Genomic DNA, 13203 nt, shown 5'->3' with positions numbered 1-13203 from the left:
TAAAAAATAAAACGTCACAGCGTAGACGGCCACTGATTGGCTATAGATTCGGACCCCAATGACGTAAACGACTGCGCGTCGTTCCGGGTGAAGTCAGCAGAGCACAGTTAGCGTTCAGTTATTGTAAGCCGCTACATTACTTTGACAATCAGAATATGTAAACTGGAAGTCCCGGGCCGTCACTTTTCTCCAGTTTTCTTGGTTCAGGAATAAAACAATTTTAGAGATATCTCAATTTTGCTTGACTCAACGGTCAGTATTTCTGTATTTATTGTTTCAAATAGACATGGCAGTATCAGCAGATCACATCCGGGATAAGCTAACTAAGGAGCTCGGGGCAGTGCATGTGGTAGGTCTCTGCCGGTTTTTACATGATTATTGCACGTTTATCTAAACTGCTTGGTGGGCTTTGGTCGCATTCACTGGTCATTCACAACGTTAGCTCAGTAGTTGTGGCTTGAGCTGGGTCACTGCAACCATTTGGTTATTTTTCAGACTTGATCTTGTAGACTTGTTTTTAGCTACAGAATATGGATGTGAAATATGGACCAGTATTTCTAATTATATTAGAACCTATCAGTCCGCCTGTGATTTGGGCTGAAGTTGTCTTATGCTGGCCTTCCACTGTGCTTTGGCATAGAATTTAATTGGTGCCAGTGAGAAATGGGATCCTGAGTTCTCATCGAGTGCCTGAATGTAAACATACCTGACTTAGTCTGGCCCATGGGTCAGGTAAACTGATACCAGTCCTCCAGGATGCAATGCCTGTTATTAAATGGCATATATGAGCAATAAATAGATGTCTTTAATAGTATTTAGACTTTGCCAATAACAACAAACTCAACTCTACTAATGCGTGTGCCGTCTGGGCTCAGCTATTTCTTCGGTGATATTGAGACCCGATTAGTAGTTCTCCATATTCCCTCAGCACCAACCAATAGCAAGTTTCTTGACGGGAACCATTACAGACTACTTCAGTCTGCCATATGTTAAAATGACTTGATGCTGGTCAGTGATTATAGAAGTATAATCTGGGCTTCATATACAAATATCTGAACATTATTTACAAAGTAGTGAGGAGGGGGAGCACAGAGCTTCAGTACTATTACTGTTCTGGAAAAGCATTGTTCTGATTGGGCAGCAACTGAAAAGAGAACCAAACAACTGGTGCTAGTAGTAAGTGTAGTAAGTGTTTGTGTTGTGCTTTTCAGGATGTCGAGGATACCTCTCAGAACAGATGTGCAGCCAGCTATAAAGTCCTGGTGGTGTCACCGCAGTTTGAGGGTAAACCATTGTTACAGAGACACAGGTATGATACGCCGGAGCTGTTGTCACAAAATATCTGCAGTCATTTGTTGGGACGTTTTACCAGTTTTCTGATTTCCAGATGGTAGAAGGCTTCAAATTAAGTTCTCTGCATGCACATCATCAAAGAAAGAAATCTTTAATTGTCATTACAATTGTACATTCCAACAAAATTTGTTGTAGATTTAACCCATCCCTTAGAGAGCAGTGGGCAGCTTTTTATTACAGCGCCTGGGGACCAAGCTGGGCTTAAGGGTCTTGCTCAGGGACCCATGGAGGTATTCAACTGGGTACTCGCAGCCTTCTCAGAACACAAGCAGTCTTCTCTAACCACGAGCCACCAATCCCCTTCTGATGCTAGAATGAAAATGTTTGTGTAATAAACAGCTGATAACTAGCAAACAGAAGTGTGGTATAGTATAATATAGTCCCACCACCTGTTTTTAATTATATTTTATGCATTGAATCTGCATTGAATCTACTCTAAGCTGGTAAAGTAAAAGGAAAGAAAAACTGAAAGTAACTGAAAATTAGCCTGCGCATATGTCCACACCCCCTTTGCAATGAAGCCCCCAAAAAAGTTCTGCTGCCACCAAGTACCCTTAAATGTCCCATAATTAGTGAAATGAAGTCCTGTGTGCAGTCAAAGTGTCACAAGATCTGTCAGTATAAACACACCTTTTCTGTAAGGTCCCAGAGGCTGCAGCAGCACTAAGCAGGAAGGCATCACACCATGAAGTCCAAGTAGCTCTCCAGACAAGTCAGGGGCAGAATTGTTGAGAAGAACAAGTCAGGGTGTGGTTAGAAAAAGTGTGCAGATCTTTGATGTTGTTTGGAGCACCATCACATCCATAATCTTCATATGGAAAGCACCTGGTACCACAACAAAGCTGCCAAGAGAGTGCCGTCCACCAGAATTTATAGACCGGGCCAGGAGGGCATTAATCAGAGAGGCAGCAAAGAGATCCAAGGTCACCCTGAAGGAGCAGCACAGGTCCACAGCAGAAACTGGAGGATCTGTCCAGACCAGAAGACCACAATAAGCCATACACTCCAGAGTCAGAAAAAAGCCATTACTTAGTTTTAAAAATAAGAAGGCACATATTGAGTTTGCCCAAAGGCACGCTGGCAACTTGACTTGCCAAATGTATGGAGGAAGGTGCTCTGTTCACATAGGACTAAAATTTCACATCTGTCACCAAGGAGAATGCAGTTTCTGGTGCAAACCCAATGCATCCCATCACCCCAAGAACACTATCCCCACAGTGAAAGATGATGGTGGCAGCATCATGGCTTGGGGAGAGGTTTTTCAGAAGCAGGAACTGGGAAACTGGTCTGAGTCAAGGGGAGGATGGATGGTGCTAAATCCAGGAATATTCTTGTGCAAAACCTGTCAGTCTGACTGTGATTTGAGACTAGGACGGAGGTTCAACTTCCAGCAGGACGATGAGCTGCAGCATACTGCTAAAGCACCACTCAAGTTGTTTAAGGGGAAACATTCAAATGTGTTGGAATGGCCTAGTCAAAGCCCAGACCTCATTCCAATTCAGAATCCGTGGTCAGACCTGAAGATTGCTGTTCACAGTGAATACCATCTAACATGAAGGAGTTGGAGTGGTTTAGCCTTGCACAATGGAGAGAAATCCCAGTGGTCAGATGTAGAGAGCTCATATAGATTTATCTAAAGCCACTTGTAGCTGGAATGGCAGCTAAAGGTGGCTGTACAAAATATTTACACTACCAGTCAAAACTTATTTTTATAACTTTCTACATAGCAAATAACTTAAGGCACTTAGTAAAGACATCAAAAATGTGACCCAAAACTGGGAAATGACTCAAAACATCTTGTATAGTTTAGCTTTTTCTAAACCCCACATTCAGGGAACAGCTTCCGTAAAGTGCGCTGAACATGTGAACATCTCGTATTGGACCGCGGTGAATTTAGTTTTAGGTTGGGTATTAAATATTTACGCTTTGGCAGCAAGCGACCAAACAGAGCGGCGGCTCCCTGTGTCGGCTCAAACCGGAAGCAGAAGCCGCTAGGCACGAATATCCCATATACAACCTAAAACTAACTTCATGACGGTTCAAATTGGGGTTATAATTGTGTGGTACTCCATAAATGAAGTTCAGCCACTCTAATTTTCTCAACCTTCAGGAGTAAGTTGAAACGTCCATTCCTTTTTGAGCATTTTTGGTCATTACAGCTCCCCTTTAGTAGCTGCTGCTCTAGTGGAGCAGTCACACATGCTTGCGTTACTCCTTTAAATGAGCCGGCTGATGTATCAGCTGGGTGGAGGGGAGTAGAGAGGGCAAGGCTTCTTGCTTGATGTGCTCTGATTGGAGAATATGAATTACGTAGAAAGACAACCTGTTTTCTGATCTGACTGTTTTTGAGCAAAGAAAGAAAGCTGACTGCTCCTAAACAGGTTATAGTAATAGTTGTATAGTAAAGTAATAGAGCCTTACTTGTAGCAGCAAGATTCCATTTATTTGAGCTTGTTGGAAAAAGTAAATACATCCACAGAGTGGTGGACGCTAACAAGTTAGTCCGACATACAGTATTGTGCTTAAGCCTGATTGGCTGCCTGTGAGTATATCATTTTAAATAAGTAGAAGGGCTAGAAAGCACCATTACTCACCATCCCAATGATTCTGACACCGAATCCAAAAGCTTGCCCTGTTCCCGGTGGAGTTGGAAGTCTGTGATTGTTTTAGAGACAATGGCACTAAAAGAAAAAGAGGAGGCAGATCTGAAGATGTTTTAGATCTCTGGGGCTGACAGACCAAAATTAACAGGATTACAAATGAGTTTATCAGAGGTCAAGCTATGATAAATCAGAGGGCAAAATCTATGATTTTAAATTACACAGGGAGCTACCAGCATGATTAATGTGTTATTAGCTTTCTTTCTAATGTTCAGTTAAATGTTTAACTGCATTATAAGACAGTCTAAAATAGACTCTGAGGCCCCTGGAACCTCTTTTCCATTGGTCTGTAATGTAAAATGTTAGATTATTTACCAGTCATTTACTCATTCTTGCTGTCTGTTTCTAAAGCAAATGGTAGCTCTAACATTGTCTGAAAACCAAAATCAAGTGTTTACTTTGCACCATCTGTTTATCAGCTAGGTTATTCTGCTGCTGGGATTCACCTATATATAACTCTACAGAGAACTCTGTAATACATAGAGGAAAAAAAGTTTGACCAAGAGCTGCAGGTTTTGAAGCTGAGCTCTGCTGTAAACACACATATCAGCCTCTTACTTCACTTTGACCCTTTCTTTCTGTAAATAACGAACCTATGTTGTCTGTGTGTTTGCAGGATGGTGAATACATGTCTCGTAGAGGAACTAAAGGAAATCCATGCATTTGAACAGAAGACCCTCACACCAGAGCAGTGGGACAAACTAAAGCAGCAGTGACACACATTTCCACCTGTAGCCATGCCATCTTTGTAACATGTGAAAAGGTTAAAGTGCTCCAACTTACTACATCTGTCATGCTGAGACAAAAATAAAACATTTCACTGTCTTTTCTTGTCTTTGGTTTTATTTTGAAGTGAAAGATAATTAGAAAAGTATTTAAAAGTTTATTTCAGCAACCCCATTGCTAAGTGAAACACATTGTGTTGCTTAATTGCACACAGACTAATGTATTTATTAATTTATGAAGCGTTTTAATAACCAAAAGACAACCCAGGTGCTGTACTGATGAATAAAAGATGAAAATTACATTTGAATGATAAAAAGAAATTCAATTTTATTTATATAGTGCCTATTCACAACACATCATCTCAAGGCACTTTACAAAGTAAAGTAAAATAAGTAGTAAAATCCTCGGTTCACAACATAAACAATAAAATCGGCAATAAACACAAAGAAACAAGGACTGGCCTAACGGTTGTTCTCTCCAGGATTAAAAGCCAATTTAAAAAGATGAGTTTTTAAAAGATTTAAAATAATTTGAAGGTCTAGCAGAGCTCACAGAAAGAGGGAGACTGTTCCAGAGCCTCGGAGCTCCTGCTAAGAGCTCTGTCTCCCCTGCTCACAAGCTGAGTCCCGGGAACAACTCTGAACTTTTTTGTCTTGAGATGTTGGTGATCTACTGGGGATATATGGATGAAAAAGCTTGATAAGGTAAAAAAGTTACAAGCCATCTAGGCATTTAAAAACTAAAAGTGAAATCTTGAAAACAATCTAAAAGAAGCGACAGTGGGAAGAAAAACTCCCCATTAACGGGAAGGAAAACCTCCGGCAGAACCGGGCTCAGTATGAACGGTCATCTGCCTCGACCGACTGGGGGTTAGAGAAGACAGAGCAGAGACACAACAAGAGAGACAAAAAAAACACAGAAGCACACATTGATCTAGTAATCTGTTCTACATTAGATGGTAGTAGTGGGTGATCTGTCTTCCCTGGATGATGTCACAGTTAACAGAACACCAGACCAGGTACATACGGGGTAATCAGAGCTCTGATATATGATGGAGCTTGATTATTAAGGGCTTTATACATTAGAAGAAGAATTTTAAATGATATTCTTGATGTAACAGGAAGCCAATGAAGGGATGCTAAAACTGGAGAAATATGAAGAAGAGACTGGTCAATTTCACTATAGTGGGTGTTGCAGTGGTCCAGTCTATCAGTAATAAAAGCAAAAATAACCCTCTCATTGGCATCAGGCAGAAGATAATCATTGACTTTATCTATAAACCTCAAATGATAGAAGCTAGACTGGACTACTGTACTCATCTGTTTATCAAATTTAAAATCTGAATGAAGGATCACCTCAAGATTCCTAATAGATAAGAAGAGTCCAGAGTCAGCAGGTCAGATTTTATAATTTAAATTAAGTTAAGCTCCATCATGCTCTCACATCTGCCAAATACTTGATCAGACTCACTGCTGACTGAGATCTTAAGAAGACCTTCCTGGATAACTGCATAAAAATGGCACGCTTCACAGTCTTTCACCATTGTTTTCACATCCCGATCAATTCCCAGCAACCAGACTAGACCTCTGCAGTGTTGCTTGGTTTTCAAGCAACACTCAGGTGACCCTTGTAGAGCATGTCAAGGACGCTGGCTCTTAGCGAGCTTGGAACAGCCCCCATGCTATGCATAAGTCATTCCAGCAGGAGAGATTGCCCCATGGTGGAAGGGTACAAGGTCCTGCACGACTCTGGCAGGCCACCCTTCCTGGATAAAGGTGTGGAGTTGTTTAAAGATGGGGTCTTGCGTGGATGCTGCCTGCAGTTCTGAGAGGGAAACAGCTGACCGAAGTGGTGAGTGTAGCATGAGAACCAGGTCAGGTTCAGAGGAGTCCTGAGCAGAGGCTGACTCCCTGTCCAGGGTGGCTCTGGACACCATGTTCTTCCTTCCTGGTGTGAACTGTGAGGTAAAGTTGTATGCCTGTAACCGCTCCAACCACTGGTAGAGAAGGACAGGAGACACTGCGGGGGCAATAAGTGGTTGATGATTCAAGGCAGTGAGACAGCCCAGCCCGGTGAATAGTGATGGACAGCGGTCCTGCCAGGAAGTGTTCAATGTCAGTATGGAGAAGCCCATGTTATCAATGATAGAGGATGCCAGGGCATGGAAGAGGTCAAACCCCAGGAGGTTGGCACTGTGGCGAGACATCTGAAAAGTGAATGCAAGGAGAGTTTTTGAAACATAGCAAACAGAGAAGGTAATGTCGATTCTAGCATGTCCATAGCGATACAGTGTCTCTGCTCCGGCCTGGATTGGTTGGTGAGGAAATGGTTGCGTAACCGTAGACTCATTTAGTAATGAACTGGAAGCTGCTGTGTCGAGCAGCAGTGGCAAACACACGCCATTCAGTTCAATGGTGCACCATTTAAATGGTTAGGAGCCGGAGACCACAGAGTGGATAGTCGGGGGGCACTGGTGGCAGAAACTTGTGGGATGGGGATAACCAGAGTCCGAGAGCAGATCCAGGGTCCGAGCCGGGTAAACAGAGATTCGGGGAAAATCTAAAACAGAATCCGGGGGCAGAGTCAGGGCATAGAAGCATGTCTGAAATCCAGGTAACACAACAGTCAGGTCTGACAGGGGTTAAGCAGGTTCAGAGAATCAGGAGGCAGAAACAGGCAGGCAGGATACAGAACGCTGGATTAAACTCACAGGTGGCTCAGAATAATCTGGCACTAGTGACTGGTCTGAGAGCTGGTTATATAGTCAGAGGTGCAGGTGGATCGGGTGAAGGCTAATAAGAACGGGGCAGAGCTGAACAGATGTGTCACAGGGTGAATCCGACCAGCACTAGTGCCAAGATCATGACAGCTGTAAGGTCTGTCTTTATTATTATATCAGTAGGCGATATTGTGAGTGGGTTTCTGTGTCTGTTTCTGCTAGTATTTGTGAGCTTTGTCAGACGAGGTTTAGATTAAGCAGTTTTCCCACACCTGAGAAGTCTTGCAGGATTTTGTGGGTGAAACATTGATATTTCTTAAACTCCAAATTTATGGGATCTTATTTTACTGTTACAGGGGATTATATTCCCTTCTTGTAATGCACATTAAGTAGCTGTCAGTCTGAGAGCAAGTCTAGCCAAAGTTAAAGGCAGAGAGAGGCAGTTCACTAAGTGTGGGAATTTATGAGTTAATGGCACAATGCCTTGTTAACTTTCAGATTTGTTGGAAGTTTTCTGATCATATTTTTTATCATTATTAAGCCAATTGAAGTGTACATTCAAGGTCCAGATCAGTTAATAAGCAGCCAATTATAGTAAAGCATTTTAAATATTTTGAACAAACCGTTTGAACAATCAATAGATGGTGGTTTATGGACTTGGAGATTGCTCCGGTTTAATATTACAAAACCCATAATCAACTTTCAGATTAACATTCAGAATAACATGCAAAAGGGGTCATGTATGAGTGGAATAAACTTATTACATACATCATATCTGTGTAACATTTGTTTATTCCTTCACATGTGTAGATAACCATGGGGGCAGAGAAATCTTAATAGAGGAGTCAGAGCTCTGCCTGTAGAATTTTTGGCACTCTGACTATTCACCCTGTCATCCTCATCAAGAAACTGAGAGAAAAAACTAATTTTGGTGTCATTTAGAAGATAACTGAAGGTCCCTGTGGCCCAAAATCAATCCAACCGTAAAGGTACCATTTTCTGTATCCACTGCTGTAAGTCTGGGGTCTATTTCCTGCATTGAACGAGTCAAAGAGTACCCTGAACAGATAGGTCACTAGTCCATCACAGGGTCCCACTGTCACAAGCAGGAAAGACAACCATGTTCAGACACACTCGGTACTCGTTGCGTTTCATGTTATCCCCAGTGTAAAGATGAACAACCCACTTAGACCTGTCATGAAGGAATATTGTTTAAATGTCTTCAACAAAGCGGGAACTGTTCAACTCATGTCCCAGCTGCTGGTAAAAAATTTCCACTGGGAACATGATAAACATTAGTGAGCACTGCCAAATGTTCCTGCCAGAAACAATATAACCACATAAGACAAATCACCTGCTGAGACACTGAAGGATCAGAAAGCCTCCAAACACTCTATGTGATCAGTTGGTGGTGGCTGAGCTAATGGAACCTAATTGGTGCATTCTCTCCTGCCCAGTCAACTCGCTGATTTTCACTTCACTGCTTACATGGAGGCGGCTGTGTGCGTTTGGATGAATGCAACAGGCAGCTCCTGCAGAGAAACCAAGCAGTTTCATTTAACATCTGAGACAATAGCAAGGCAGCTTCATTGATGTATTGCCTTCTAATTCCCAATATAGCAGTAGATTGATTTCTCTGTGTGTGGATTAAGATGTTTCATTTTAGTCCAGCGAAATATTGATAAGAGATTCAGATCTAAAAATGGTCAATAAATTGTGATGTTGAACAAAAGTAGCCAGTAGACTTTCCCTTCCTGAAACCTAACCAGTGTTGGGTACAGTGCAGCTTTTTGACAGAAACCCTGATCTTTTGAAACTACGATTTTATTGAGCAGAGTTAATATTCTACCTGCATTGTTTGTTTTTTCAGAGCGAAGAACAAAAGCAGTCTTCTGTTAAATGAATCCAACCACTTTAGACAGTTACCACTTCCAACAAAAACATGTCAAGCTGAAGGTGGGTAACATAACAATGCAACAGCTACCAACCCGTCAAACAGGAGTGAACAAGATGTAAGTTATGTGTAGAAAACTTATGGCACTTTCCACATCGCTTTGAAATGATAAACCACGTCAGCTTTACAGTGTTCCTGATAGCAGGTTTTACTGATCTCTGAATGATACAGTATCATTCAGAGATCTCATCACCTCTTTACCAGATTCATCTGTTTTTAGTAAACTGTTTTATGACAATTTTCTTGTGCTCATCTTTCCTTTGTTTTGTTGACAGCATTCAGACAATCTTCTGCTCTTCGTGTGCTATTTGTTCTTTATCATTATGAATAAAACCAACTCTGCACATTTACTTCATGGCAAAACCGGAATCTTCATTAACACAAACTAGCGTTGAACCCTGACCACAGGCCAGACTGAAAGGAAGGATCTGACAATGAACTCCGAGCGACAGGGAGTATGAAGTACTGAGTAGGACAGGTATATTGGTTTCAGGGTATGACGAGCTGGGAATAAAAAAAAAACAAAAAAAAAAAAATAAAAAAAACTTTAAAAACTATTGAAATGCACATAAAGCAACACCACAAATCAACTCTGAATAGATATCATTATATACCTGTTTTATATTGATTTTCATTGTATTTCCATGTAAATGATTATTGCAAGAAAGCAAGTTAATGAAGATGTGAGTCCAAATGATAGTGTTTCTGTTACTAATGCATCTGCAATAAACAAATCTGCTTCCTGCATGAGCGGTACTGCTGTCAGCACCCAATCATCAAGAACTTCATCCAGCAATACTTACACAGCTTCTGTTATGATATTTTTCGAGGATGAACCCGGACACAGCACGCACACACAGAGCTAGTTCTTAGGAGTGAGTTTTATTGAATGGTGTGGAAGATGGATGATGATGGGACCAGAGTCTTTCAACAGACGGAGGTGTAGGGTGCAGAAGCTGGCCGGCAGGAGGCGTGTGGAGAGACTGACCGGGAGGAACTCTGGAGCCGGAGGCTAGCGACCAGGACAGAGCATCTGAGCTGAGGTCTTGGAGAGCAGAACATCTGAGCCGAGTACTGGAGAGCAGAACGTCTGAGCCGAGCACTGGAGAGCAGAACGTCTGAGCAGAGCACTGGAGAGCAGAACGTCTGAGCCGAGCACTGGAGAGCAGAACGTCTGAGCCGAGCACTGGAGAGCAGAACGTCTGAGCCGAGCACTGGAGAGCAGAACGTCTGAGCTGAGGTCTTGGAGAGCAGAACCTCTGAGCCGTGGACTTGAGAGCAGAACGTCTGAGCCGAGTACTGGAGAGCAGAACGTCTGAGCCGAGCACTGGAGAGCAGAACGTCTGAGCCGAGCACTGGAGAGCAGAACGTCTGAGCCGAGCACTGGAGAGCAGAACGTCTGAGCCGAGCACTGGAGAGCAGAACGTCTGAGCCGAGTACTGGACAGCAGAACGTCTGAGCCGAGTACTGGACAGCAGAACGTCTGAGCCGAGCACTGGAGAGCAGAACGTCTGAGCCGAGCACTGGAGAGCAGAACGTCTGAGCCGAGCACTGGAGAGCAGATCCTCTGAACCGTGGACTTGAGAGCGGAACAGCTCACCAGGAGATGAGAGCAGGAGTGGGAACAGAGCTGAGCTGGATCTAGGCTGAGACTGCACAAAACAAAGCTGACGGAAAGTCTATTGGCTGACTGTAACAAAAAAAAAAACAAGTTGAAGGAAGTCTTCAGGCTGACGGTAACAAAAAACTGAGCTGACAAGAATTCTGGCAGAGACTGAGCGGGAGTGAACGCTATGGACCGGCGACGAGAACAGAATGAGGTGAGTCTTATAAAGAGGTGAACACAGGTGGCAAGAGATCAGGGGTAATTGCAGCCTGACAGGTGACGGGAATTAAGACTAATTAGTGTCCAGAGGAGTGACTAAAGCTGAGCAAGGGAGAGCTAAGTGAACTACAAAATAACAAAGAAGCCAGACAAAACTTAAACCATGACAGCTTCATTGAAACAGAGGAACACAAGCTCAGAGCAAAACAGGAACAACTTGAAACTGTCATTGCTGCCTCCACAGCCAAGCTAAGGTTCTTGAAGAGTGTGAAAATCAGCAGCTTAGACATGATGCAGGCTTGTATGAAGAGGCAAACTACACTCACCGGCCACTTTGTTAGGTACACCTGTCCAACTGCTCGTTAACACTTAATTTCTAAGCAGCCAATCACATGGCGGCAACTCAGTGCATTTAGGCATGTAGACATGGTCAAGAGAATATCCTGAGAACATGTTATGTTAGAATGCCATAAGTATGAAAGAGAAAGAAGGTGTATGAAAAGAGAGTTTGAATGTATTAAGGAAAAGATTAATTTGATAGATATTTTGAGGAAGAATTCGGGGAGTAAACATATACAAATAATTATTAAATATTTAAAGAAAACTAAATTATTTCAAAGAATATGATTAAAATAGGTGTGTGTGTGAATGGGTGCATGATCTAGGGGGGTTGATTATAAAGACATATATAAAAATGGATGAGAGTAGGTAGGTATATATAAATAGGAAATTCATTTAGTTAAATTATATATTAAAGGTAGGAGTAGGAAGATATAAATACTTATATAAGTTGATAGTCCATTTTGAACCACACTCCATACCAGTAGGTGGCGGTTATGCTACTTAAAGTTTGTTGCCAACCGCCAATAAAACCAAGAAGAAGAAGAAGAAGAAGAGAATATCCTGCAGTTCAAACCGAGCATCAGTATGGGGAAGAAAGGTGATTTGAGTGTCTTTGAACGTGGCATGATTGTTGGTGCCAGAAGGGCTGGTCTGAGTATTTCAGAAACTGCTAATCTACTGGGATTTTCACACACAACCATCTCTAGGGTTTACAGAGAATGGTCCGAAAAAGAAAAAACATCCAGTGAGCGGCAGTTCTGTGGGCGGAAATGCCTTGTTGATGCCAGAGGTCAGAGGAGAATGGCCAGACTGGTTCGAGCTGATAGAAGGGCAACAGTGACTCAAATAACCACCTGTTGCAACCAAGGTGGGCAGAAGAGCATCTCTGAAGGCACAGTACGTCGAACTTTGAGGCAGATGGGCTACAGCAGCAGAAGACCACATCGGGTGCCACTCCTTTCAGCTAAGAACAGGAAACTGAGGCTACAATTTGCACAAGCTCATCGAAATTGGACAATAGAAGATTGGAAAAACGTTGCCTGGTCTGATGAGTCTCGATTTCTGCTGCGACAGTCGGATGGTAGGGAATATTTTCTTGGCATTCTTTGGGCCCCTTGGTACCAATTGAGCATTGTTGCAACGCCACAACCTACCTGAGTATTGTTGCTGACCATGTCCATCCCTTTATGGCCACAATGTACCCAACTTCTGATGGCTACTTTCAGCAGGATAATGCGCCATGTCATAAAGCTGGAATCATCTCAGACTGGTTTCTTGAACATGACAATAAGGTTCGCTGTACTCAAATGGCCTCCACAGTCACCAGATCTCAATCCAATAGAGCATCTTCGGGATGTGGTGGAACGGTAGATTCGCATCATGGATGTGCAGCCGACAAATCTGCGGCAACTGTGTGATGCCATCATGTCAATATGGACCAAACTTCCTGAGGAATGCTTCCAGCACCTTGTTGAATCTATGCCACGAAGAATTGAGGCAGTTTTGAAGGCAATAGGGGGTCCAACCCGTTACTAGCATGGGGTACCTAATAAAGTGGCCGGTGAGTGTAGATGCAAAGCAAGATGCAAGATACTCATGGGACTGACAGGTGCTTGGTGGTCGA

At 42.7% G+C, this 13203-nt stretch overlaps 1 protein-coding gene across 2 annotated transcripts; it reads left to right on the top strand.

Annotated features, from left to right (window-relative positions):
- The first annotated feature begins 53 nt into the window (after positions 1-53).
- zgc:112271 (BolA family transcriptional regulator) lies at positions 54-4838 on the top strand. 2 transcript variants are annotated; one of them, XM_012850606.3, is made up of 4 exons: positions 54-123; positions 285-349; positions 1212-1309; positions 4630-4838. In XM_012850606.3, the coding sequence occupies exons 2-4, from the start codon at positions 287-289 to the stop codon at positions 4727-4729; spliced, it is 261 nt and encodes an 86-aa protein (XP_012706060.1). In that variant the 5' UTR covers positions 54-123; positions 285-286; the 3' UTR covers positions 4730-4838. The 2 variants fall into 2 exon arrangements, with proteins under 2 accessions (XP_012706060.1, XP_012706057.1); XM_012850603.3 differs by having other exon boundaries at positions 65-349.
- Positions 4839-13203: the final 8365 nt, after the last annotated feature.

The sequence above is a fragment of the Fundulus heteroclitus genome, chromosome 14, assembly GCF_011125445.2.
Source record: "Fundulus heteroclitus isolate FHET01 chromosome 14, MU-UCD_Fhet_4.1, whole genome shotgun sequence".
Taxonomy (NCBI): Eukaryota; Metazoa; Chordata; class Actinopteri; order Cyprinodontiformes; family Fundulidae; genus Fundulus; species Fundulus heteroclitus.
This window is presented reverse-complemented; position numbering and strand designations above follow the sequence as displayed.